The following is a 25,326-nucleotide window of genomic DNA, read 5'->3' as shown; positions in this document are numbered from 1 at the left end:
TGCAGAAACGCATGATCGATCAACCGTGGAATGTTATGTTACGTCAGCGCATGAGGTTTTTGTATATGCACTGTTAACGGAGATTGGAAGTCGCGTAGTTGGTGCCACGTAGCCTTATATGAAAGTCTTTAAACCGGACTGATAGCTTGAACCGCAATCAATTTATTGTAGTTACGACACGTGCAAATTGTTTATACCCTTCGTGTTAAAATTTTGGCACAAACTTTTCTTATATAATAATAGAAGATGTCTTACAGACATTTCAGCGTTATGTATAGGACCATATGTATTTCGTGTGTGGTTCTTTTATCGTTTATTAGTTTAGTAAACAGTGCACCAGCACCTACAAAACGTCCACAACAACCAGTTAGTCAGAATGAAGAACAAGCCCCACCAGATGCAAATCCTGTAGTAAGTAATAATAATGCAATGCTTTTAAAATAAGTAATTATATATACATACTTTTGTGTGTGCTGTAGAAGGGACTATAACATTATTTGTTACAACATTTTCACCAATAATAATAATTTATAAACAATTTGCGCAGCATGTAAAAATTTTAGCATGCTGAATTAAATAGGTTTAGTGTGACGTAAACAGATTCATAAATTCTGTTGCAAACTCAATATAAACCTCTGATCTATGTTCCCTTTTAGAACACAGGTTTGTATTATGATCAGTATCTACAGAAGGTGATAAAACTTCTTGAGAGTGATGAGTCGTTTAAAAAGAAAATGGAAACTGCCGATTTGGATGATATTAAAGTAATTCAACAGTCTTTGCGTTTTCAAATTTACTAGATCAAGTCAATTTTTAAAACTATAGATAAACAGGTTCATTATTGCAAATTATAATTTGAGAAGATACAAAAAGTATTTTATTTCATATTTAAAGTAACCTACAACATTTGTAAGTATGTACAAATCTTTATATGTTAATATTGGGAGAAAAGGAACTTTGGCACATACACTGTGTCTTAAATGTGTTTATAAGATATCTTATGGTTAATGACAGCAATAATTTTACGTTAAGTATTCTTTATTGTAGCATAATTATTTTACACGATTCACCATGTAAATTAATCAACTTTACTTACTATACAGAATGGTGCATTAAGCAACGAGTTATACAGCGTATCTGGAGAAATAAGAACAAAACTTGATGCTTTAAAAAAAGAAGAATTAAACAGACTGAGAAAGATTCTGCATGCAAAGGTTGAATTGGACAAAGGTGAATGTCTAAATGAAAAATTTTAATAGGTTCAATATTATGAATATATATATATTTATATATAATATATATATACATTAAATGCATATATAATAATATATATATGTATACACACATATAAATACAAAATAACATTTCATATATATATGTCAGGTATTAAAGTATTCCTATATTTTTATACGCCTGTATTTTGTAGTAATTAATTAACTCGAGTCTATGTTTGGTTTATCTTTAATATTCCATATTCAGTAGGCATAGTTACACATTTAAAATAAATATCTATGATGTGTTTGTAGCATATGCTTTCTTGATAACAGTATCGTTTGTATGGTAAAGGGTGTCGGAAACTGTTTCTTAAATCAATAACTGGGGTAGGGTTAATGTCTATATAAATCAATAACTGGGGTAGGGTTAATGTCTATATAAATCAATAACTGGGGTAGGGTTAATGTCTATATAAATCAATAACTGGGGTAGGGTTAATGTCTATATAAATCAATAACTGGGGTAGGGTTAAATGTATATATAAATCAATAACTGGGGTAGGGTTAAATGTATATATAAATCAATAACTGGGGTAGGGTTAAATGTATATATAAATCAATAACTGGGGTAGGGTTAAATGTTTATATAAATCAATAACTGGGGTAGGGTTAAATGTATATATAAATCAATAACTGGGGTAGGGTTAAATGTATATATAAATCAATAACTGGGGTAGGGTTAAATCTAAATGTCTATATAAATCAATAACTGGGGTAGGGTTAAATGTATATATAAATCAATAACTGGGGTAGGGTTAAATGTATATATAAAGTCAATGTAGGTAAGAAAGATGTACAACAAGGTGAATACATTCTTATTTTGAGTTTAGTTATTATTAGAACTGATTTTAGTTCATTTTAAGGATATGTGGTTAAAGATTAAAGTTCACATTTATAATGTAGATTTTATACAGAAACACAAATAATAAAATACAGTGCAATCTAGTACTGTCACCAGAATTGTGTTAAAAGTTAAAACATGCCTGGGGCAACGAATGGTACAGGCCCAAAGGGATCTCTCCTTAAATTACCATTTTAGAAACCTGATCACGATAATTTCTCTCTTTTTTATTGATTATGTTCCAAATGTAGTAATTTAATTCTTTGTTAAGAATAATGTGCTAATTAAGTAATGTATAGCACTAGTAAATGTTTGAAAAATAACAACCTTTTCTAAACTCTATTGTATAATTTCTATTACAATTATGTAGGATATTACTGTGTTTTGAGAACACTGATCTTTTGGCACCATTATTTCAATTAAACAGTAGTTGTCCAAACAACGCAAACATGTTTGCGAAATGATAGCAAAAGTAACAGAACATGTTTTGCTTTTTACCTGAATTCTTCCCAATTTGGTTTGGGCCATAGTTTTGCTTATAACTATATGCAAGCAGATTTTACAGTTGAAACATAATCTATATTCCTGCTTGTGCACTTTTTATAATGGCTGTATCTTGTATGTTACCACAGGTCGCAAAGTACAGAGGAGTGGATATCTTAAACAAATAGCCAACCATCTTGACCATGGAAGTCCGCACACATTTGAAGCAGAAGATTTGACCAAACTTATCAAAACAGTAAGTTTTGTTTAATACTCTAAACTTGTTTCATACTTACTTAGTGTGCTGTATGCAATAGGTCTAGTTTTTACAGTTTTTGCCGTTAGTTACTATTTACAAACTCATACCGTATATCACATTTATCTAGAAAATATATCACATTAAATTAGAAAACTGGTTGCATATAGATGAGGTCCTGCAGTCTTACTTGAATGATGATTAGGCTTGGACAAATTCTGAAGTTTTTAATTTATTTTAACCTCTTCTTTCACCAGGCAACATCTGACTTGGAAAATTTTGATCGTGACCGGCATGAGGAGTTTAAGAAGTTTGAGATGAGGAGGGAGATGAAAAGGGAAGAGAAACTGAAGATGTTGGATGAACAGGAGAGAAAGAAGGCAGAAGATGACTACAGAAAACATCAGCAAGAATTGGCCGATAAATCATCTATACATCACCCGGTAAGTGTTTAAAAAGAGTGATTTATATATATATATATATATATATATATATATATATATATATATATATATATATATATATATATATAATTTTAATTCATTACAAATGTTTTGGAGTTTCTTGTAAAAACAATTATAATTTTGCCTTAAAATGGCAGTTTTAATGCTCTGCAGCCAGAGATGCATCCTATTGGGAAATTTGTTATATTCCATTTGATTTGCCCTCGAATGACCAATAAACAAAGTTCTATCTTAATTCAGTCAGTTCAATTTTTGGACACTCTACGACTATGACTACAAATGCCTAGTCAATTTTTCATATTATTGATTTGTTTGCTTTTGTTTCAAAGTGTGCGTACAGCGTACCTTGTTAATACAATAATCAATAAAATAATCCATAATTTATGGGACTGGTAAACAATGACCACTTCTTGGTAACTTTTGTAAAACGGATGAAGAAGTCACAAATGATGACTTCCTATGTTACATCCTGCCTTCAAGCTTTGATTTGTTTAAATACATTGATACTTGATAGACATGGACACTCTGCGTTTATTAGTTTATTGTCTGCGGGCTGAACCATGTACTGTATAAGGTTGCCCTGTTTGATTGTTTTGTATTTCCAAAGTTTGTTTTGTAGGGGTACTTTAAGTTTTTAAAAAATTATGTGTTTTTTAAACTATGCAACATAACAATTGCTGTAATTTTCCAAACTTTTCTGGATAATTTATAGTTTTACACCTTAGACAGTCAAAACCAAACAAATACTTAGTGCTGTTTAAACTGGCCTATTCAATAAGATGATAAGTTTAATGTGATTTTATTGGCAACAGACACATCTAGTATGGTATGTCAACCAAATCACTTTTATTGGTACAAGTAGACCATAGTATGGTGTTTATAATAGGGCAGCAAAGAACAGCTTGGTGATGTATGGGACACGGAAGACGGTCTACAGGATGAGAAATTTAATCCTAAAACCTTCTTTTTCATACATGGTCAGTGTGTGTGTGTCTGTGCACCCACGCACCACTGTAGTGTCAAAATATCTATGTTTTGCCCGCAATCATTTGCACTGTGCAGTTGCATGTTGTTTTCTAATTTAAATCCTTTTTCATTCTGATCCTCGTGATCCAGGGAAGCAAGGCACAGCTTGAGGATGTTTGGAATGAGGAAGATGGGCTTGGAGAACAGGAGTTTAATCCTAAAACCTTCTTCAAAATGCATGGTGAGGCAGGACAGGCGCATGCTCACTGTTGTTGCGTTCCATAGGTGCTACACGTTTGCATGGGTGGTTCTATTTGTTCAAGACAGCAGTGAAAAAATATAAGAAGTAAAAGTCGTGAAAATTAAATGCAATTTTTGCTAAGAGCAACTGATTGCAAGGTGATAATGAAAGAAATAATTAGAAAAAGTTAACTTTTTATTAAAAGTTCACGTAGTATGAGGGCTTCTTTATATTAGTCCAACTTTGTCTTTTGTACTTGTTTAACCTTCTTGCGTTTTACTTCTTTTAAAAACAGTTCTTTGACTTTACTGCTTACCTGCAGAGGTATTTTAATATTGAAGATATGCAGGATATTGTGTTGCTGTTAAAACATCAGTAAAAACAGACAGAAAGCATTCAAATCTTGTCAGGGCTTTTTCTAAAAAAAACGCTTTCTTTATCTAGTTAATTTGTTGCACCATTCTTTTATTAACACAATTAATTTCTTAAACATTCAACAGCATACAATAATCTGTTAACCCTTTGATTAATCCATTATAAATAATGCATGAAACAAAACAATAATACAATTTATTTGCATGTGATTGGCCGCCCACCTTCTGTGCATGTTTTGCTACCTGTTCGTTTGTATTGCATGCTTCATCTTCTTTTTTAATCTTACAGAATGAATACTTAGAGTAATTGGGGTAAACCTGAATGTACTGACTACTGATGTTGTTTATAAAACACAATATGATGTAAAAACTTTTAACTGTTTTAATGTTAATTGGCAAATTAAAAAAATACAACAAAAGTTGTTGAAATACAATTTCTGCAAAATAAATCAAACACAGGATCTGTCATTTGTTAATATAACAATATATGTATGGGAAATGGGATAGTTTATTTTACTTTGTTAATGTTACAGATGTAAATGGAGATGGGTACATGGATTCAATGGAACTTGAAGCTATATTTGATAAAGATGTAAGTATCTAATGGTAGTTTTAATGAGCCATCTTCTTAGTCTTTAAATAATAAAAATTTCTTTGAAAACTCTAAACTTATCTTTTGGCGCAATATGTTTTGAACATTTTATATAATATAATAAAAACAGTTTCTTATTTAGTTTTTGACTGCCGGAAGCCTGACTTAGTTTTAAATTAAAATATACACTTATAATTAGAAGTTTATTAAAATCTTTTTATTCTTCAGCTTTCCAAAGTATATGCGGACAACAGTGAAGAGAGCATCATGCAGATGGAAGAGGAGAGGACACGGATGCGGGAGCACGTGATGAAGGAGGTTGATAAGAACAATGACGGTCTCATCACTCTGGAAGAGTTTCTTAAATATTCAGACACACCAGAGTTTGCAAACCCGGATGAAAACAGTTATAAGGTTTGTTGTAACAGTTTATTCTTGTATTTAAAATAAAAAGAAATCCGTTAAGCATTTTAAGTGTTGATTTTAGAGAATAAGAGTAAAAATATTTGTAAAAAAACATAGAAGGTGAAGAAAAAGAGTTAAAACTTTTGAAATTCATTTCTGTGAATTCTTTCTATTTCATGTATTAACTCATCCCATTTTCATATGAAGACAATTGACCAAATGCTGTTGGAGCACACTCTCTACACACAAGATGAGCTTCGTAAATACAGAGAGAACATTTCTGACCAAGAACAAGAGATTAAAGCAAAACTTGAAGTATTGAAAGCACAAGCGAAGACGTTGGGTGGAATGAGACGGGAACTTGGTGATAATAGGCGAGAAGCTGCACTGGTAAGGAGTTAGTATACTGTTTTGGGTATTTACTATATGGGTTCAAGACTTGGTGTTGCTTATATAATATATTGTGTTGGTATGTGCCTTGGTCAAACACAATTATTCCACGTCGTCCTTAATTGGTTGTTTAGATTTCAAGGAAATATTTTTAAATATAAAAAAATCAAAAAAGAATCCTCTCTTTATAGAAAAAAGATTAAAAAGTATTCTATATTTAGTATTTTTATTACCATTTTTGATTCTTTTTACTAAAAAAGGAATGTGTTTCATGTTGGCATACTAATTCCTGTCATTTCTAATGCCAAAACTCTTTGAAAAAGTATTCAATTTTGCTTACTTGTTTAGGATGGTATCCAAGAGCATGAACAAGCATACTTGGAACACAAGGAACAACAAATAAAACAACAGGAAGAAAAAATACAGGAGTTGCATAAAGATCTTCAGCAACAAAGTAAAGAGGTTTTGCAAATGAAAAGTGAAATGGCAAAGGTAAGTTTTAATATTTAGGTATAATACAAAAAAATGCATCGTAATATTTAATATTTAGAGTATGTATAATATAGTACATGAAATTTAAAGGAAACCAGTTGTAATGGCCTAGAGGTGTATGTTGACAGTTATAGTTGATAGTTATGTTAAGGAAAGAGAATTAAGGACATTTAAACTTCAGCCTTTGAACTGTTACTTAACTTTTATATGTAGTATTTACGTTTAGAATATTCATTATTATCTATGTGTTTCTTTTTACAGCATGAAGCATCTGAAAAAGCGGTTTCAAATATTAAGTTAAAGCTGGACAGCATGCCTGAAGGTGCTGCTAAGGATGAAGCTGTAGCTAAGGCTCACAAAGACCTTCAGACTGTAAAGAAAGCCCAAGGACTTGTGGATGATGATACTCAACTCAAACCATCAGATCCAGCTGCACCTCCTGTTCATGACCAAGCTGCACAGCAAGCACAGTTAGCTGCACAACAAGCTCAAGCAGCACAACAAGCTCAAGCAGCACAACAGGCACAAGCAGCACAACAAGCTCAAGCAGCACAACAGGCACAAGCAGCACAACAAGCTCAAGCAGCACAACAAGCGCAAGCAGCACAACAAGCGCAAGCAGCACAACAGGCACAAGCTGCCCAACAAGCGCAAGCTGCTCAACAAGCGCAAGCTGCCCAACAAGCGCAAGCTGCTCAACAAGCGCAAGCTGCTCAACAAGCGCAAGCTGCCCAACAAGCGCAAGCTGCACAACAAGCGCAAGCAGCACAACAAGCTCAAGCAGCCCAACAAGCACAAGCAGCCCAGCAAGCCCAAGTTGTACCCTAACCATAAAAGTGTTTTTTAAGTATCAACTGTGTCAAAATCATTTTTGTCTGACTTGGAATTTCACATTTAAACGCACTTAAGCTTAGACAAACTAAAGTCTTTTTCATCAGGGGTAAATCAAATTTAAATGAGTATTTGTAACCATGCATTACATATTACATGATAGGAATTGAATAATACTTGGTACTAACTGTCGGGGAATGTGCATTTATAGAAAGTTTGATGTAAATACTGCCAACTACTTTCAAATCCTATATTTTAAGGCTTCTGTATGTAAGCCTACATAATACATCGTAGCGCAGTTATTTTTACTTAAAATATTTTTGACAAAACTTTAAAAATCTTGTTATATTTATTTATGCTAGAGTCTGTTTTATTGTACACTTCTATCTTGATAAGATCTATATGAAGCCTATTTCCATTAGAAATTATTTTATACACAGATATCTGTTTGTTTTTTGTTCAAATAGGAAGGCAGTTCAAAATATCGTTTTACTTGTAAATCTATTTTGTTTTGCAGTTTTAATCGCAGTTACTGAACTTTTTCAATTGGGAATTCAATTTCTTATTTGTCAGTTTGTGCCAAGTGGTTGACATAAGCTAATAAACTAAAGAGAGTGAAAAATGAGTGATTTTATCAACCTAGCTATTTGGCACAGATGAGAGAGGTCACTCATAACATCTGAGCTATTGGTAAATGTCAAGTTTATAAAAAAGAGGAATTCATTGAGGCGGAGTCAGACGCTGATTTAGACATTTATCCAAGAAGTTGTTTCATAATAATTTGAATATTGAATGCTGTTATGTGTCAAAATATTGTTTTTTCTTTAATTTAGCGCACATTGTAATGCCCAGAGTCGGTATTTCTATGGCTCTGGTAATGCCAGTACGATTAAAACCTGTTTTACGTGTTGGTACTCATCCATTTGATAACCCAAGTTTATTAGGGCAACGACGTATAACCAGCTAGATAGAGTTGGTATAGGACTTTGGAAAAACAGCCCAATCGAATTCGTTTTGTTCCCGGTCACTACTAAGGGAAAGTCCCGTCGTCAGGGGTGACGCGCGAAAAAAGAGGACGCCGCTTTGTTTTTCTTTCGTTTTTTGCTGCGCCGGGTTAGTTGAGCACTGTTTGACCTTGGCGGAGCCTGTAAGCGCATCTTTTCGCAAAAGTTTTGGGATATATAATACAATTTTCCGTAAAACAGCGTTCATATAGTGTATTAGTACTTAAACCTTGTTTTAAAACGAAGTTTATTTAAACGTCGTGAATCTTTTTACATTTTTACGAGCTGGTATATGATGAACGTATTGCAGATGTAACTGTATTTGTTTTACTATTTTAATTCACCATATGTTCGTGCATGTCGGTAGACTCAAGAAAAACACGATTTGGGGATATTATTTCTATCTGCAGCGGTTCAACGTCCTTGGAAAACGGTTAGTCTAGCTCACTTCCTCACTATATAAAAGATTTTTACTGATTTGACAATTTAAGCAGGAATGATTATTAATGGTGTCATAACATATATACCGCCCTCTCTTATAGCTAATATTATGTTGAAGTTTAAAGCTGCTATCACCTACATAAGTTTCATACTTTAAAGTTGAAAATGGGCATGAAATGTATGAAACCCAGATTGAAAACAATAGAATAGATAAATCATTAATTTTGGGGTTTTCCCAAACAATTCTTACATTTTTTCCATCATTACAACTCAAAAGAAACTACATGCACAGGCACAGGTTGTTTGTAATCAAAATAATTGTTTGTTTTTCCTGTGTAACTAAAACCCTAATAATTTAGGGTAAAACCTTGACGCGAATTAATTTTCTCATTAAACACAGATCAAGGCTGGAAAGTGAACCTTCGCTCCAAGATTGAAAATGATCTTTCATATCAAGTACAGGAGGCCCTTGCTCCTATTGTATCCTCACATAAGAAATGGGCGGCCAAGAAAAAAACAGAAAGAAGGAAGGCATTGAAGCTACAAGTAGGACTTATTTTGATATATAAAGCAATTGTTAAACTATTTTGATTTTTGGGTAAAAATAGTTGCTCTAATAGCGAAAACTGAAAAAAATAGGTTTACTATGGTTTCGTTAGTATTGCGCACTTATATAACAAAGGTCTTGTTTAAGGCATGTCTGAACATATCTGTGTAATTGATTGCACCAATTCAAGGACAACATGCAGATAACAGTCTGCTAATATTGCCTTTATGATAATGTACACATAAGGATATCACTTTATGGTGAATAGACTACCAACCCGTATTGATCAATATTGCAAAAGCACCTATTGTGAACCTACGGCAACTGATTTAGGATACCCATAGTAGTTATGAGTTATAGATTATACGTATTTTGTTGGCACCATCTTTACAGTTCTCTATTTTTAAGTAATCCACTAAAAAAATAGGTAAAGTGTTTGTTGACATGCTGCATTGTAATATAATATAGATTAGATGTATACCTGCATTATTGTTTGGTATATTTATACTGTTTATGCAATTTAATTAATTAATTAATTATATATATATATATATATATATAATTAATAACTGTTTAATTTCAGGTCAACTACCTTCAACAGCGAAGATCATTTCAACAACTTTCCGCCGATCCAAATGATGCCCAGTTTAAATACATTGATGTGAATTATATTCCACAAGCAGATCAGGTGTATTCTGGTAACAGCAAAGGAAATTTCCCTGCTTCCATTGCAAATTTAAGGTTGCTGAAAACTGGTTCTCGAAGTAGAGGTGATATAATTGTAACATAGAATGCTATGTATTAATAATATGTTAAGTCAACTTTCAACTATAGTTCTGTTTATAGAATTATGAAAGTACCGTAATTGCTATTGCTGAGTATTCAGTTTTATGCTTTATCTTCAGAAGTAGATACCTTTAAATTAAGCGTGGTAAATCAAATTGTTCATTCATGTTTCAAATGGTCAACTACACTAGCCATCTTAAGTATTATGATTTTTGTAATCATATTTAAAGTAATACTTTTCTTTATTCATGTGGTGGAATACTTTAAAATAGAAAATGTGTGTCCCTTATTGTGCAGTTTATCCGTTTAATTTTACTTATATGATAATTACTTTGTTCCAGCATATGGGTCTGACCGTCATACCAACAGCATGTGTGGAGGATTAGATTTAAGCTTACTCGATCATTCCAGTTCAAACCTGTTCTCAATATCTAGAAGAGGATTTCCCGGCAGCACTTTAAAGTAATGCTAAGTGTTCATGCTATAAAATATGACACAAAACATTAATAAGTGTTTATGTTATGGCCTACCTTCTTATAAAACATTATTCTAGCTTACTAACTTGCAGATTATTGGTTATAAACCATTTTGCATTGAATATTCATATTTTGATAGATATTAAACCTGATAAATAAAGGTCACAATACATCAAAGCTAAATTGTGAAAAAGTTTTTGATTCACATTTGTTTTATACCTTCCAGCAACAGTTTATATATATGCTTTTGTTATTTTTTTCATGCCATTTTTATTTGATATCTTGACAGGCCTTTGATCCCAAAAGTTGGGGAATATACTGGAATAGCTCTGCCCAGCTATGGTATTAACAGGCAATGTTTTCAGGTAAACAAACAAAAATCAACAATATAAACAAGTATATTATTAACAAATATAATTCAGGTTTATACCAAAGAAGGCATGAACAGTCTTCTTAATTCAAAGTCTCGTCGGTCAAAATTAACTCAACTTGGTGATGGTAAATATCTCAATAAACATGGAATAGCATTGAGCAGAATTGGACCATTTTGGCCAAATGGTTTTGGCCCTGTTTGCCCGTGCCCTGAGTAAGTAATAACAAAAGTCTGTCATAATATTTTTATAGTCTCAGTTTATTAATTCAGCTTTTGTATGTCGAATTACAGGTTTATTCTGTCTTGCCCTAAAGATGAAATGTATGGCGAAGCATTCAGTGAGTTAATAAATAAATATTATAACAATAAGTTAATTACTAAATTGCTTTCATACATAATATATTCTGTGTATTTATGAAAAGTAGGATAACAAATTTGACATTAAAGTATGTAAAAGTCCCAACTTAATTTTTAATTAAATTTAAGGGTTACTAAAGTCAAAGTGTTTATACAATTTAATTAAACAGTTATCTTTAAACTGTCAAATGAGGAAAGGTAATCTACCAATTATGGCTTAACTTTCAAAAACCCTGGGGTACCTCACTGTAAATTTTTTAATCTAATTTTCTAACTATTGTAACATATTAAGTTACATTCATAAACCATACAAACTTCTACACAGTAAAACCTAAACTGCCAGAAAATCGCGCAACCAATGAAGATGAGAGTATCATGTCTCCACGGTCAACAACTGCCCCATACACCAAGCACACCAATGGGTTATCTAAACCCATGTGGCATGGTAAGCCAGTGGTATATGATAGTGAACGATCCTCAAGGTCACCCCCACCCCACTCTGTACCTGATGGAATGCCAGAGTCTCTTGTGTTCGAGTCAAGATTTGAATCGGGAAATTTAAGACAAGCAAGAAGAACGTAAGTTAATTTATATTTTTATTATGTAGGAGTTTAGGTGAGTGGTAAAACTGATACCCAGAAATACATTTTAATTGGCCCATTACCAAATTATCCATATATTTTATATCCACCTAGTATTTGAGTTCAAAACTTACAATACTTGTATATGTTATTATAGGCATAGTAATTGAGTACGAGTACAAAGCTAATGTAGCCTTGTCACCATGTACTCATTCAAAATAAAGTTCCTTCATTATAATAATGTGAATAGCAAATGTAAATACACCATGGCTTGTTTTTTTATTACAAAAAATGGACAACCTGTCAAATTTATATATGTTGATTAGGTAAGTTGTTTATGTAGATTGTTTACATATTTAGCATCTTGCATTTAACCTTTCACCTACAGAGGGGAGTTAGAATACGAGTTAGTCCTCAAAACTGATATGTACACTAACCGACACACCCAGTGGTACTACTTCAAAGTTCAACAAGCGAAACCAAACTGCACTTACAAGTTCAGCATCATCAACTTCCTTAAGAAGGACAGCTTGTACAACTATGGTAAGAGAATCTGATTTCCTAAAACCACACATTATTGTTAATTGATTTAATTGTTTTAATAATTTGGTATAGTTTCTATTAAAAATGTTTTAAAATTTATGAAATATTTTATCCTAGTTATATGAGTACACCACGCCCTTAACTGTTTTGAAAATTAGGACCAACATTGTTCATAACTTAAATACGATACCAATACGTTAGCCTGAAAAATAAATTTTGCATAATTTTTTTATTAGATTTATGCCAAAATGGTATTTTCCTTTAGGAATGAAACCCTTGTTATATTCTGAACATCTTGCGAAAGAGAAAGGGATAGGTTGGCACAGAGGTGGGAAGAATATAAGCTACACTTATTGTGCAAATACAAGAAATACAATTCTATCATTAGACCTGCAATATTACTGCCTAAAGTTTGAGGTTGGTATTCTTATGTTTGTGAATGGGTATGTGCAAATGATTTGAAAATGTTCCCAATTTATTAATAACATGCTTTAGTCTAACCTTGTAAATAAAAACAGACACTTCTACAAGAAAACAACAAAAATTAAAACCCACAAAGCTGATACTGGGAAGCATGAGGTGTATGAAATGGAATTTGAAAAAGATTTAAAAAGCGTCTTTAAGACTATCCATTGTAAATATGCTTCACAATTGCTTATGAACAATATCTGCTTCTTAGGTTTCATTTGATTGGGCTGAATGTGAAGACGACACAATTTACTTCGCGCACTGCTACCCGTATACTTACTCCGACCTACTGCGACATATCGATGAGATTATGACGTGTCCGAACTCATCCAAGCATGTTAAGAGGGAGGTGTTGTGTGAAACTGATGCAGGAAACACTTGCTTCCTTCTCACTGTCACTCATTTTCCTGATAAAGAAAAAGACAAATACAAGGATTTACATCAGGTGGGATTTTAATGAAAAAAGTTTCATATGCCAGAAGTTGGTTTTACTAATATGTTTAATATAAAAACACTAGCACAAGTCTAGATTGCAGGTAAGACTTAATTTTCAATAAAAGTGCAATTTAAAATTGGCTTTGTCACTTAAACATGCATTTAAATCAGTAAGTACAGCAAAAATAAATATTTTCAGTTTGAGTGGCAATTTTGTTAGAGTGTTAAATCATAAAATTGTTATACTCCGCTTAAAATTTTGCAAAATACAATAGAAACAAAAATAATAGCATAACAAATGACTTTTCACTACAGAGCAAGCAAGGCATCGTTCTAACAGCTCGTGTACATCCTGGTGAGTCTCAATCAAGTTGGATGATGAAGGGGGTGCTTGACTTTCTCACCTCAGATAACAACACTGCTGATCAACTGAGAAAAAAGTTCATTTTTAAAGTTCGATATTTCATGATTTTTAGATGTTCTGTCATTTTCTAATTCTTCACTAATGCTTAATTAATGTTTTGTCAACATACAGGAGCTGCAATATTCTGTTTTTCTTTATTACAAAAATCTTATTTAACAAGTTATGCGTTACATTAAATATCAAAGTTTTTAATGTAATAAGTCAGTACCACTGTACCAATTAGGCTGTACAATAAGGTTGTAAAACTGTAATTGATTTCATTTGTAAAAGTTAATCACCTAAGTCAATTAGGTATTGTATTGGTTTTGGATTACATAAATGATCCCGTTGACTTTATCAAGTTATTCTCGTAATTTATCTGTGTGTCAACAAGCATTGCCAGCAGTTATGACAACAGAGGTAAACACATGCATTGCTAGCATGTACCATGTCTAGCCTTTTTATATATTTAACAAAATGTTTGTCAATACAGATTGTGCCAATGCTTAATCCAGATGGTGTAATAGTTGGTAACTATCGCACCTCACTTGCTGCAAGAGATTTAAACAGAAACTATCGTCACCCAAAACAATCTTACTTTCCTACTATATGGCATACGAAGGAAATGGTGGACCAGTTTAACAAAGACCACCCAGTAGGTTTCACTTAATAAGTGTAAGATCTATAATATTGCTAAGAAGTTCTGATAGTTTTATACTATTTTATTCTTATAAAACATGGTTTACTAATAATGTTATTCGTTAGAGAAAATGTAAGACTTTAAAGTGTAAGTTGTTATAGTTCAACTTGCAAAACTATGGTTTTAGTAAGTTTTGTATTCTATATTTTATTTATTATATATTTGTACTTTCATTTTTAATACATGAATTATCATTTTTTTTAATTTTGTAAAGTTTTTATCTCGTTAAATACATTTTCAATATTTTGTTTACACTTTGTTCAGTTTATTAACAGTATTTTAGCATGAACTTGTTCTTTCAAACAGATCTTGTTTTACTGCGACCTTCACGGTCACAGCAGGAAACACAAAGTCTTTATGTACGGCTGTGAGAGAAAAGCTTTGAAGCCAAAACAAACTGAAAACATTGAGGGAAATAAAGATGGAAAACCAGCTCCCCCAAAAAAGCATGAAGAATATAAAGCTGCCATTGATTTTGTTGAGGAACGTTTATTTCCATGGTTGATGTTTCAATGTTTGCCGAACAGGTGAGATTGAAGTTTCAACGAAAATTGGAAAATCAATATTTGTAAAGCTGACAATGCTGATTGATTAGCTGATAATGGCGCTGACTTTCTAACAGACTAGTTTAAATATTTAACAACAAAACAATAGAAAGCTCTTGAGAGTTTTGAGAACCCCATAATGACAATGCCATAATTTCTTTAAGAGGTCCTTAAATAATATCCTACCGATGTCTCAAAAATTTTCTTTTTATAGATTTTCGTTCCATGACACGAAATACACAGTTCGTCGAAGCAAAGAATCCACTGGTAGAGTTGTCATGTTTCGACAAATGGGAATTGCAAATAGTTTCACTCTTGAAGCTACATTTGCTGGAACAATAGCTGGATCCAGGTCAGTTGGCCATTAAGTTTAATACAAACACGTTTTTTATCCTTCAAAACTAAGCTTTTGTCCCTCAAACATATGTAGCAATTACAAGCTCTTTACAATAAGGGACATATTAAGGTTTTTAATAAGGTTTTAAAAAACAAAAACAGGATTTTTTTTTCTTGCAAACTCATTGTAAATAAAATGATCATGTCAATAAAGTGATTAAGAGGTTGTGGAGTTACGGTTTATCAAAATCGCTGTTATCTGCTAAATATTGGTTGCAGTACTCAATTGCAGAATTTAGAGCTCCGATTTGATACCTCATATTAAATGGGTTGTAAAACTTGTAGTCTTGTTCGGCGCCGTGGCATAGTGGTTAGCCCGCATGCCTGTAACTCATTGGTGATGGGTTCAAGGATCGTCGCTGCTGCCATTGTGGGCGTATGTGTCCTTGGGCAAGACACTTAACGGCAATTGCTCCAACCCAGTGGTCACTAATGGGTTGTCCAAATTATAAGCCATACATAAAAAAATGAAAAAATTCCCCCCAAAATAATCACCCACAAAGTAAGATACATGGTAACTCGTAAGCTGGCACGAGGTGTTAAACCATGGTTATAAGGACTGTCGTTTTCCGGCTACGCGAGGATATAGTAAGTTACATTCATTTATTCTTTTAGTGTACTCTGACTACTGGTAAATTTTTTTTAAGTAATTGGGTATATGACACCCTCAATTTTCAGGATTGGCCGTCATTTCAACATCATTGACTTCCAGTTAATTGGAAGGAAATTGTGCGAATGTATTCTAGAATATTCAAATGTCTTTGACAATCCTGTCAAAAAGTCGAAAGTCATTCTACAAATGACAACAGAGGTAAACATTGCATTGTTGGCAGTTGTGTTTGTTAGGTGTGAATGCTTGCCCACTGTGGACTTGGTTTTAAATTTTAATGGCGTTTTAAATACACCATGCATAAATTAAAACTTACAAGGGAACAAATTAACACCATATATATACTGTATAAGATGTATACTGTATAAGAAGGCAAGCGTTTAAGGCTTGTCGCTGCTACTATTCTGAGTATATGTGTCCTTTGGCAAGACACTTAACGGCAATTGATCCAGCCCAGTGGTCACTAATGGGTTGTCCAATTTTATAAGCCATACATAAAAAAAAATTCCCCAAGAAAACCACACCCAAAGTAACATACATAAGCTGGCATGAAGTGTATCAAATAAAAAGTTACATTTATATGTATCCTGTTTATCAAACACTTTCAGATTATGAAGAAACAGAAACTACAAACTTCCTCAAACAACCAAACCACATCTGTAGAAAGAAAGGATCAAAGTAAACATAATGTGGAAAAGAAAATACCAACATTGCCAAATAAGGAAGGAAAGTGTTTTCCTAACACTCTTAGTATAAATGGTAAGCACAAGGAATAGTGTTTGTGTGAAATTTTAATCAAGTACGGTACCATTTTAATAATTTATAGATACTTTCTTTGCTTGGCCTATAAAATACAAAACATCATTTGTATTTTAACAAAACTGTTTCTATTTTTAACAACATTGCTTATAACTATTTATTGCCAAACAAATACTGTTTAAAACTATATTTTTGTGTACTCTCAACTGCAAACTATATTTTTGTGTACTCTCAACTTAATACATTGTAGTAAATACTCCACAAAAGGGATGTAATTAAAGAGACATATAAGTTATGTTATGTTCTTTGGCATCTTATATTCATCAATTAGTTGCAGATGGAGGCAAACCTGAAAAGATTGAACTAATTGAAGATAATAAAAGCAATACATTGCCTGTCACATCTCAGCTTGTTGCCCAAAACAATCCTAAAGTATTTGAAACAATTGTTCAAAATCAAATCAATGCAGAAACTGCTTCTCAAACTGCCATACATAATAACAATGCATTCAATAAAGACAACTGTGATGTCACAATTCAATTAAGTCAGAGAGAAGCATTGGAACCAAAGGTGGGGAAAGATCAAGAAGATATAAATGAAGATGATACATTGGATTACAGCTGTTTAGATGCCATTCGAAATTTTAACATGTCAGACTTGGCCTCAGAATCAGAGTAAGTGGGAATTAAAACACTCCGGGTTTACTTATAAGTTAATGTTACTTAATGTGGGTGATTGAAACAACATTAAATGCCACAGATGTAACATTTTACTTGCACAGAAATGGGGCACTCTTAAGGTGTTTAAACATTTCCCTACAACCTATGCTATTTCTTGGTGTACTGTAATTCATATTTAAATTACAGAACAAGTTCAGACAGTGATAGTGAATCTGAGCCAGAGGTTCCTTACGAAGCCCCTACATCCAAGAAGAAGTTAGACAACGAGCATTACTCCTCAACCTCCAGGAAGAAAAAAAAGAAGAAACAGAAGAATGGAAAGTCTGTGTCCGCTCCTACCTCCACTTCAAAATCTAAATACAAAAATACGGAGCAAATCTTGGTGAAAGAATCGTTAAAACAAAAGGTTTGGTAACTAACATATTTTATTGTGAGACTCCTGCAATAGCTCCAGTTTTTAGGTGCCAATATTAACACTGTTTTCAGTTGAGTAAATTTAATATTTGAAAATTTTCATTTTTTCAACTTAATCTTGGTGTTTTTAAATACGATAGTTGCTTACAAATATGGGTCTTGGTAAAACCTGCTACATATCCCTTTCATATAACATAGTGTTAAATATAACTGTTTATTCATTTTCCAGCCTAGATTTCCAGCATTTGTGAGCAAATACAGTAACCGTAGCAACGGAGGAATTCCAATCTTTGCCCAAGAACGCATCAAAGAAAGAGCAGCAAGAAGGTTATTTCATGTTTCTAGTAATAATTTCATTACTCTACTCATAAAGATATCAAGAGCAGTTCTTAATGTTGAACATCACAAAATATTGTTAACAAATGAATGAAATACCCTATTTTTGTAAACTTTATGCATTTATAATTTATATCATGAAAAATAATTTAAACAAGTGCATAGGAAGAATTAATTCTTCATGACAAATCCTGAATCAACAAACTCCAGGTTTATAATCATTGCTTAAAGTGAATACATTACATGTGCTATTTTATTGTATTTGTATTAAAACACAACACTTATAATCATACAAACCCTTACGCTTTAACCATGTAGTTCTTAAATAGGTTGGCAGAGTTAAATGTAGCCAAGGAAGACAAACATCAACAACAGGAGCAACTGGCAGAGCAGTGGGCGGAGATTCAGAACTTTCCACGACTTCCAACTAACTTATATACTGGCAACAGGGACACAGTCATGTGCAATGTAAGATACACCATGGACAACCAACCAAGAAGGTAATGTAATGTGATTTATTAACAGTATCAGTGCACATGCAACATGTCATTAAATATACATATGTAACATGTGAGCTTGGTATACACATTGGAATGATTTGTTTTCTGTGATGGGCACATTTGTATAACAATTTTAAGTTTAAAAACAATTTTTTTCAAGTATCAAAAAATAATTTATTGGCAGACCACCATTTTGAGTGCCAGCCTTCAGCAAAACATATAAGTCATTACCAAGGTTCTTCTAAAGTTCAGAGCTTTAGTTATAAAATTCTGTAAGTGTTCTTTGTTTACTACCAAGTGGGAGGAAAAAAGAGAATGAAAACACGGCCCCATCGTATTATATCACACCTTCCCCTAAATAACACAAACCATTTGACAACCTTATGGGATATAAATATTTTATAGACTCCATTACATGCTGTGCAATCCCTACTCCAATCCACCTTCAACTGGTGATGCAAATGTTGGGTCAAGTGATCATAAACGAGTAGTGAAGTATTCACCAACCCATCAATATATAAGCAAGGATGATTTAGCATTGAAACAAATGGATGAAGAAACTGAGGATGAGGTTTATGCTTTCAATAACATAGGTGGGTGATATTGAAGTATTTACATCCGAGGTAAGTTTATTTTGAAAGACAATTTTTCAGCAAAAGTATTATGGTAGTTATTACATATTAGGGCATATTTGCCATGTTGGTATATTTTCGTTATTGACATGCATTCTTGCAATGCTTTAGGTCAGTTTTAACCACCTAAGTAAACAAACTGTTTTGTAATTGTGGGTAAACAAACTGTTTTAAACTGTTGTATCACTCTACAGTCAAGCAAAACATTTATAATTTCAGATTCCCCACCTACAAATGATTTAAACATAAGTTTGATGAACAGACAAAATAAATGTGCGTCCAACAAAAGCACGCGCGGGTCTTCCTCCAGTTCCCATTCAAGCCACAACTCAGAATCAACAAACAGTACATCTCATGAACATTTCAGGGACTCCAGTGGTTCGCAGGAGAAGTTTTTGCCACGCACGGTTGTCCTACCTGTCCAGAACCTTTCATTCAAGCTGTTTAAGAAGCACGGAGATAGAAAAACACCTAGTTTTACAGTACCAGCTTCCAGGCAGCAGCATTTTGTAGAAAATGAGGAACTAATCACTAATGGGAAGGTTAACAACAGTATAGGGTCAGCGTATCAAATATCTGACCTATCTCTTCCCCCTTCAATGAAGGCAGGCGATGTAATGACAGTCCACATGCATTACCCAGGGCAAGTGCATCCAGTGGAACCTAAACCAAGTTATAGATTCAAGACTTCACCCAGGGGACCTCCCATGATATTTGGTGAACCGGTGGTAATGAACCAGAAAGCTCATGAAAATTATTTTCCAAACAAAACTGAACGTTAGTAGTTGGATTCACTTAGATAAATATTTTTATAATTTATACAGTGGGGTAGGGGAAGACGGGACACCTTTTACCTCTATTTTCTCGCCCCGTTTATTAGCAAACAAAGAACATTCAAGAAATTATAAAACTATATGCCCACGACTCCCATTGCCGTTAGTAATTGTTTAAAACACGATCAGGATGTTTAGATATTTTGTGCTAAAGGTGTCCCATCTTCCCCCACCCTACTATATCATTCCACGCCAGATTTGAACCAAATACTCCTTGAAGTTTTTAAAAAAAATAGTTTCACTTGACTATATTGTTAGTTTATTACATTTTTAACAATATTGGTATTAATAGTTTATTCCTATTTTCTGTTATACAGATATTTACTTTTTATACAAATTATTTTACACGACACATGTATTCTGTTATTGCCTAGTGTGATACTTTGTTGTAGGGTATTCATTTAAATTTGACATTGAATATTGACATTCGACTAAAGCAGAAGTTTATGAAGAAAATAGCTGACTTGGTTAATGTATACATTATTACTGTGTTTCATGTATTTATAGTGTTGATTTAAGAATAGTTTATATATTTTGTATGTTTTCATAATTCAAATTGTGAACAACAGCATTTACCTTCAAAATATGCATTTATTCAGCTGCCTAATTCATCAGTCAAATGCCATCACAAATTACTGATATGCCAAAAGTTTTTTTACCTGGTTTTATGATTGCATTATTTGTGTAACATGAACAACTTAGCTTTTCGTTGTGCAGAAAGTCTAAAATGATTCTTACCTATTTTAATTGTGCATAACTGTATTTTTGATAATGTTACCCCCAGTAAAAATGTACAACGTTTATTATGTGAAGCCATTGGAATTAAATAAATCTCTATTTACTTTTCTCGTGTTGTGAATCCGAGTTTAATTTTTGTCTCAGGCAAATTCTTAAACAAAAATATTAGTTGTGTTAACAGGTATTACGACAGCTTCAACAGCTCAAACGCCGACCTGCGACTTCGAAATCAGCATAACGGAATGACATCATCAGATGACATGTGCATGAACCAATTCTCAACCTTATAAACTGATGTTGTTACCTACTCCAAATCCTAACTGTTGTAGAACGGAAATGACGCCGGCTAACCGCTTCCTGGCAACATCACACTGTGCAGATGCATATGACGTCGAAGCTGAGTTGAGTTGTGTACGTAATGTAAATGGGACGTGTATACATGCAACAGGACGTTCTCAGGTTACATGTATTGTATGTAAGTTGTGAGATATAAACTTCGTATACAATATTTGCTATTTGTTTTCCAGCAGAGGTTGTGAAATTTAAAATAAGTAGCCTAGTCGTAGACTCGTAGTACAATGTAGTCGTAGGTCTGTAGAAATGGAACGTTAAAGTTTGTTGTTTAACTTCTCTGAGATATTTGCTGTTACATTAATATACAAACAAAAATGTCGAAGCTTTAATAGGACCAAGTTTTATTTTATTAAATTTTGATTAATTTCCATTTAGACCACTATAGGCTTTGGAGTTAACTAATATTCCTATTGTCGCGGACAGGAAATGAAAACTAAATGGTAACGAACCCTTTGTTTCTATGTTGTTATTTTCTCTTAGTTTACGTAATATTATTGATATGACTGTGTGTTCCCCATTTCTCACCGTGACCATCGTTTTAACAACGCCCTTTACAACTAACCATAATGTATTTAACTAGAACTTAGACTTTGCAGCTACCGTAATCTTTTAATTCTTAACAGACATCCGCTAAGATTATTGTCGATATTCCGGATGCTGAAAAGGCAAAGGTCCTCATTTGTTCTTCTGCATCCGAATCTTCTCTTCCAATGCGTCCTCCAAATGAAGCAGCGAGCGGGGTGAACGTCACTTCGTGGCGCCATGCTCCTGAACACCTTGTGACTGACTCTTGCAACTATCAAGCATATGTAAGTGTTATGCAACATTCCGTAGGTATTGGTAACGAAATATATCGTCCCAAACTTATCAGTTATTCTGCAAAAATAGAGCTCGTCTCTAATGAAAAGGCACGTAACCTACAATGAATTCGTTGCACTCAAGAAACGTGAGGCTTCAGGCGTGAGGTTTAAAAATTAAATGTGCAAAAACTAACAGCGCAATAATTAAAAACAGCAATTCGACGAAATTGAATCTATATGGCCAATATGGGTCCAATAATTTAAAAACATTCAAACTCGTAGGAGAGCACGCGGGCTGATATAAATAAACAATCCGTGTGATAAAGTTGGTCTGCAAGGCGAATATAAGTTGTTGCATTCACACCATCTGCACAGTTCCACCTGGTATCGCGACACAAAGTTACAACACTGGTGCCCCACATTGCCCATAGTCTGCGGTTGCTACTTGTATGTCGTTTCCTGTCAGGAGTTGCCATAAAATACTGCATTGATGGTTTATTATGTTACCAAATATATCTTTATAAATATTTACATTTATTAAATAACCTTTTGTACCTAGTATCTCGGCTCGATGTTGATAAAGGACTTCAAGGGCCTTCCCTCCACTGTAGAAGCATGCGCTAAAATGAAGAAGTCAACCGATTCGATGAAGAAAATACCAACCATAACTTTATCGATCAATTATAAGGGCGTGAAGTTCATCGATTTTAAATCAAAGGTAAGTTTATCAAACTAAGGTCACCTAACCGATCACATCACTTGTACAATATACAGTAAGGTGGGGTAATATGGGACATGTTTTCATTTGGTTTTCTCATCCCATTTGGCAGTAATCAAAAAAATACCTTCTGAAATCTATATTCCATTAAAACAATTATATAAGAACGTTGTTAATTGTTCAAACCAGGATCAAGAAGTATGAAGTTTTTAGTGCTATACTGCTGTTTCTCATCTTATCCTACAGTACTATATGTTAATAGTATGACAGTTTAGATATAACTGTATTATACAAAACTAAAAATGAAACGAATGGGAAATACAGTTGCACTAATATTTTATTTCCACAGCATGAAATTATGGAGCATGAGATACAAGATATTTCGTTTGCTTCCCAGGATTCTGAAGATCTTTCCACGTTTGCTTACATTACACACGATACAAGGACGGGCCATCATTACTGCCATGTGTTCCGTGTCACAACACTGGTAAGAGCTGTGTTATATTACAATATAACAATATATATATATATATGTAAACGATGGTGGGGTGACGGGCCACTTTTAGCACATAATATTTAAATATCCTAATCGTGTTTTAAACAATTAACAGCGGCCTATGGGAGTCGTGCAGATACGATTTTATATATATTTTTTTTTACCTACAAATGGGACGAGAATACAGAGGTAAAAGGTGTTCCATCTCCCCCTACCCTACTGTTATATAAGCTTCAAGATGTAAATGTTAGAATAAACCTTTGCGTTATTAAACTCAAGCTGACTTGATACATCTTTTTGATTTAGAAACACCGGCGCCGTGGCATAGTGGTTAGCGCGCCTGCCTGTAACCATTAGGTAATGGGTTCAAGGCTCGTCGCTGCTACCATTGTGGGCGTATGTGTCCTTGGGCAAGACACTTAACGGCAATTGCACAAACCCAGTGGTCACTAATGGGTTGTCTAAATTATCAGCCATACATAAAGAAATGAAAAAATCAAAAAAAAAATAATCACTCACAAAGTAACATACATGGTAACTCGTAAGCTGGCACGAGGTGTTAAACCCGTGTGATAACGACTGTCGTTTTCCGGCCACGCGAGGATAAAGTAAGTTACATTCATTCATTCAAACCCAGAATATATTGAAATATTTTGCCCTCGCCCAGCTTTATTTTATCTCTTCTAAATAACGCCACACAAAAACACTGGCGCTGATTATAACCGCTCCATTGTACAAATATAATTATATTCCGTATAGGTGAGATATTATGGCAAGACACGGCGTATAGAACACATACAAATTACGAATGAGTGTTTACCGATTAGAGTGGGAGAACATAGTTTGGTAGACCAGGATATTTTTCTATATTTCATCGCGACATTTGGCCATTAGAGATATACTTGACATTTAGTGGGGTGAGGGAAGGTGGGACACATTTTTATTCTATTTTCTTGTTCTATTTGATAGTAAACAAAGGACATTCAAAGAATTATAAAACTGTATAGCCACGACCCATATACATCGTTTTTAATTGTTTAAAACACCATCAGGATTTTTGGATATTATGTGTTAAAGGTGTCCCGTCTTCCCCCACCCTACTATGTGATATTCAGAAAGATAATTTTTTTTTTCCTATACAGGATAAAGCGTACGAGATCATACTTACGTTAGGTCAAGCTTTCGAAGTTACGTATCAACTCATTTTAAAAAACCAGCCAAGCTGAGGAAATCGCTGAAGTTTTATGAACAAAATAATATCATATCAAGATGCTCTTGTTGCGGAGTCTTTACAAAACGTTTTATCGCGTTGGTCTTTAACCATTTCTGTACTGTGGATCTGTTATGAGGCTCGTGGCGTAGCTAGTATCCGGCATTAACACCCATATATAATAGGCATGCATGCTACAAGTATTGTGTTCGCCCAAATGAATGTCTGGATCTCTAAGAGTTAAACGATTAGGTATTTCCTCTGGAAATTCAATTTCTACATCGGTTTTAACAATACGTTGTTATGTAAAGTATATTTTTAGGGTCATGGCAGATGTGAAAAGTAAAAAACCTACACCGAAATGTTTGATTATTTTACTCTGTTTTATTGCTGAATATTATTGTTGGTTAATTATGATTTTTATTTTGCAATCACGAGACAAGTAAACATCGTATATCTCAAGTTGCTGTTATAGTATGTGACATACTATTTGTGAAAATGCGTCTCAATATTTTGCATAATCTAATCTTATCAATTAGAAATTCCGTTCAAGATATAAATTTTCTTGTAATTAGTTATCTA

At 33.4% G+C, this 25,326-nt stretch overlaps 3 protein-coding genes across 6 annotated transcripts; all 3 read left to right on the top strand.

The window, feature by feature from the left end:
* Positions 1-129: 129 nt before the first annotated feature.
* On the top strand, positions 130-8,231 carry LOC149735364 (nucleobindin-1-like). 2 transcript variants are annotated; one of them, XM_089878925.1, is made up of 11 exons: positions 130-411; positions 657-764; positions 1,104-1,230; positions 2,748-2,854; positions 3,112-3,297; positions 4,205-4,295; positions 5,433-5,491; positions 5,720-5,905; positions 6,104-6,286; positions 6,635-6,778; positions 7,040-8,231. In XM_089878925.1, the coding sequence occupies exons 1-11, from the start codon at positions 247-249 to the stop codon at positions 7,604-7,606; spliced, it is 1,923 nt and encodes a 640-aa protein (XP_089735051.1). In that variant the 5' UTR covers positions 130-246; the 3' UTR covers positions 7,607-8,231. The 2 variants fall into 2 exon arrangements, with proteins under 2 accessions (XP_089735051.1, XP_089735050.1); XM_089878924.1 differs by lacking the exon at positions 4,205-4,295 and adding an exon at positions 4,435-4,525 and having other exon boundaries at positions 142-411.
* A 436-nt stretch (positions 8,232-8,667) lies between these two features.
* On the top strand, positions 8,668-21,274 carry LOC149735363 (uncharacterized). 3 transcript variants are annotated; one of them, XM_089878877.1, is made up of 23 exons: positions 8,668-9,046; positions 9,455-9,600; positions 10,185-10,371; positions 10,729-10,849; positions 11,153-11,228; positions 11,286-11,449; positions 11,528-11,574; positions 11,919-12,171; positions 12,563-12,717; positions 12,983-13,134; positions 13,397-13,630; positions 13,936-14,073; positions 14,517-14,678; positions 15,030-15,250; positions 15,483-15,620; positions 16,343-16,475; positions 16,883-17,033; positions 17,371-17,707; positions 17,900-18,119; positions 18,357-18,454; positions 18,793-18,963; positions 19,369-19,556; positions 19,815-21,274. In XM_089878877.1, the coding sequence occupies exons 1-23, from the start codon at positions 8,971-8,973 to the stop codon at positions 20,375-20,377; spliced, it is 4,131 nt and encodes a 1,376-aa protein (XP_089735003.1). In that variant the 5' UTR covers positions 8,668-8,970; the 3' UTR covers positions 20,378-21,274. The 3 variants fall into 3 exon arrangements, with proteins under 3 accessions (XP_089735003.1, XP_089735004.1, XP_089735002.1); XM_089878878.1 differs by having other exon boundaries at positions 8,669-9,046; positions 11,937-12,171; positions 17,365-17,707; XM_089878876.1 differs by having other exon boundaries at positions 8,671-9,046; positions 17,365-17,707.
* A 615-nt stretch (positions 21,275-21,889) lies between these two features.
* On the top strand, positions 21,890-25,206 carry LOC149735362 (ankyrin repeat and SAM domain-containing protein 1A-like). The gene is made up of 5 exons (XM_089878968.1): positions 21,890-21,960; positions 22,144-22,329; positions 22,880-23,038; positions 23,388-23,525; positions 24,677-25,206. The coding sequence occupies exons 1-5, from the start codon at positions 21,958-21,960 to the stop codon at positions 24,758-24,760; spliced, it is 570 nt and encodes a 189-aa protein (XP_089735094.1). The 5' UTR covers positions 21,890-21,957; the 3' UTR covers positions 24,761-25,206.
* The last annotated feature ends 120 nt before the right edge of the window (positions 25,207-25,326 follow it).

Source organism: Ciona robusta, chromosome 5 (assembly GCF_009617815.1).
Source record: "Ciona robusta chromosome 5, ASM961781v2".
Lineage (NCBI taxonomy): Eukaryota > Metazoa > Chordata > Ascidiacea > Phlebobranchia > Cionidae > Ciona > Ciona robusta.
Note: the sequence above shows the minus strand (reverse complement) of the source record. Positions and strands in the feature narration are given on the sequence as shown.

Bases quoted from the DNA above. Each gene is read 5' to 3' on its own strand.
- LOC149735364 (XM_089878925.1), top strand. From the start codon at position 247: ATGTCTTACAGACATTTCAGCGTTATGTATAGGACCATATGTATTTCG. The intron at 765-1,103 runs GTAATTCAACAG...CTTACTATACAG, and splicing joins CCGATTTGGATGATATTAAA to AATGGTGCATTAAGCAACGA. The intron at 5,492-5,719 runs GTAAGTATCTAA...TTTATTCTTCAG, and splicing joins AAGCTATATTTGATAAAGAT to CTTTCCAAAGTATATGCGGA.
- LOC149735363 (XM_089878876.1), top strand. From the start codon at position 8,971: ATGTCGGTAGACTCAAGAAAAACACGATTTGGGGATATTATTTCTATC. The intron at 10,850-11,152 runs GTAATGCTAAGT...ATATCTTGACAG, and splicing joins TTTCCCGGCAGCACTTTAAA to GCCTTTGATCCCAAAAGTTG. The intron at 16,476-16,882 runs GTAAACATTGCA...AAACACTTTCAG, and splicing joins TTCTACAAATGACAACAGAG to ATTATGAAGAAACAGAAACT.
- LOC149735362 (XM_089878968.1), top strand. The intron at 22,330-22,879 runs GTAAGTGTTATG...TTTTGTACCTAG, and splicing joins CTTGCAACTATCAAGCATAT to TATCTCGGCTCGATGTTGAT. The intron at 23,526-24,676 runs GTAAGAGCTGTG...TTTCCTATACAG, and splicing joins TGTTCCGTGTCACAACACTG to GATAAAGCGTACGAGATCAT.